Here is a 2,189-nt window from a genome sequence, read left to right as displayed (position 1 = left end):
ATAGCATTCTAATCATAAAGAACGAAACAATTTCTATGTGAAGAAGACGACCACCAACTGGTAATTCTTGGTGTAAGAATGGCTTTGCATACCATGTGAAATTGTCGGTTACAAATTATGGTAAACAACCTTTAGATAGATGTATCTCGTGCGTGGTCTTGATGTGTATCACAAGTTTCAGTGAAACTGGGGAATAGAGTGGATTTTGATCTTTGTTTTAGCTGAATGCTTTTACTTTGTGTGGCCTGTTGTAGACCAGATCATTTTTAGAAACTAGCATTTTTGTTATGTTTTTAAGTTTTGCTTTAGAATAGTGTGGTCACGAGAACTCCATAATAGTCATCCTTTTGTCTGAATGCTTTCTATTGATTTTTTGTCGCAGTTGCCCTGCATACCGTCTAGATGTTCAGCTGCATGGAAATGGTGTAATGTCCCCTTTTTGTATCATCCTGTAATCAGCCCTAATTTCACAAAATCCACATAAAGAGAACACAATGTAGTTAGAAATATAATCCTTACCCAAAATTACTGTTCAACTTGTCTTGGAAACCTGTTGTCAGGGCCAGGACAACGTATGGTTGTTTCCTGATTAACTTATACAATGAATGCTAGAACTACAGCTGATACTTGTCTTTTTGTTCAATTTTTAATTATATAAGATTCTAAATTATTTATATAGTTTATTCAATATAAGTAACATTAGTGTGCTATTTGTAGCTACTATTTTAGCATGCATAATGTTAAATAACTAGTGATTACGAGACTGATAATTTGAAATGAGGGCATGTTTGTTCCCAAAATTTCCTATCGAAACTAAAGGTGATACTTGTTGCAATGGAGTTACAAGCCTAATAAAGAACAACTCAATACAGTGTATAAATGCAAAAGCACGCTTAATATCACAATCCTTAAAGAGGTTCACGTCGTCCACAAAACGGTGGTATTTGTGAACACCTAAGTGTTGCAAGACAGAAAAGATGATCTAACTTTTTGGGAGTTTTTTCGGGATTTGAGCTTTAAAGCAGCATGACCTGTTTTGATATCTACTCTTATCGAGTGCAAATTAGCAAAGAACAATCTGCATTTCCCTCGTCCTCTCCATTCCAAATGGTGATCATGGTAGTTTCAGTGGCCGCAATGATAACACTATTTTCTCTACAAGCTACCCAAGCACATCTCTTAAAGGAGAAAATAAGCCACTTGCAATTCTATTTCCATGACAAAATTTCAGGAAAAAATGTGACGGCTGTGAAAGTGGCATTAGCTCCAACCACTGAAATGTCGGCTATTGGCTTTAGACTAGTATATGTGTTGGACGATCGATTGACAAAAGGGCCCAAGCCCACCTCCAAATTGGTGGGCAAAGCTCAGGGACTGTATGCCTCCACCAGCCAAGAGGAAGTTTAGCTGCTAATGGCAGTCACCTATGTTTTTCAGGGCAGAAAGTTAGACGGCAGTACTCTCACCATGGTGGGAAACAACACTGTGTTTAGGGAGGTTAGAGAGATGGCAATTGTGGGAGGAAGCGACAAATTTAGGATGGCTCGAGGGTATGCCATCGCTCGCACTCACTCCTTCGACATCCAATCTAGAAATGTAATCATTCATTACAATTTTACCTTACATCATTACTGATTATGTTGCAAAATAGTTTGCCCTAATATTTATCATCCTTATTTAGGATTTGCATGTCTGTTAGACGCTGAAACTCTGTATCCATTTTATTTTGGTTGAATAAAGCTATAGTTACAATATAAGATCACATTCTATCCAAAATTATCATAAATAAATGCGTATTTCTTAGATTTTTAAGTGCACATTTATTTGTACTTGATTTTCCTTTCTTTTGACATCTCCCATTTAAGTAAGGTGGTTGCACAAAACAGAGAAATAAACGAGGGAGACAAAGATCATAATAGCAGCTGAACTAGTTGGTTTCTTATTTCTCAACTTTAAGCAACAATATATTGTTGTAACTTCGAAGATACTCAATAATAGACTTCATAGACTGATAGCTAACTAGACTCTTGGCAGCAAACTGGATCTGAGGGACAGATCCATAGTTCCTCGTGTAATCCTTCATAAATTCTTATGACACATAAGAAGCACATGGATAATTTAGTTTTAATTTATTTTAACACTCTTCCTTGAGAAATTATTGAATTATAACGGACCCTTTTAATATATGT

General features: G+C 36.2%; 1 protein-coding gene across 1 annotated transcript; it reads left to right on the top strand.

Annotated features, from left to right (window-relative positions):
• The first annotated feature begins 1,116 nt into the window (after positions 1–1,116).
• On the top strand, positions 1,117–1,635 carry LOC131066063 (dirigent protein 23-like). The gene is made up of 2 exons (XM_059214457.1): positions 1,117–1,356; positions 1,438–1,635. The coding sequence occupies exons 1-2, from the start codon at positions 1,117–1,119 to the stop codon at positions 1,633–1,635; spliced, it is 438 nt and encodes a 145-aa protein (XP_059070440.1).
• The last annotated feature ends 554 nt before the right edge of the window (positions 1,636–2,189 follow it).

Source organism: Cryptomeria japonica, chromosome 11, assembly GCF_030272615.1.
Source record: "Cryptomeria japonica chromosome 11, Sugi_1.0, whole genome shotgun sequence".
NCBI lineage: Eukaryota > Viridiplantae > Streptophyta > Pinopsida > Cupressales > Cupressaceae > Cryptomeria > Cryptomeria japonica.
The sequence above is the reverse complement of the archived record's forward strand: the minus strand, read 5'-3'. Positions and strand labels throughout refer to the sequence as shown.

Excerpts from the sequence above, each read along its gene's own strand:
- LOC131066063 (XM_059214457.1), top strand. The coding sequence starts at position 1,117 with ATGGTAGTTTCAGTGGCCGCAATGATAACACTATTTTCTCTACAAGCT. Across the intron at positions 1,357-1,437 it reads CCAAGCCCACCTCCAAATTG|GGCAGAAAGTTAGACGGCAG; the intron begins GTGGGCAAAGCT and ends TATGTTTTTCAG.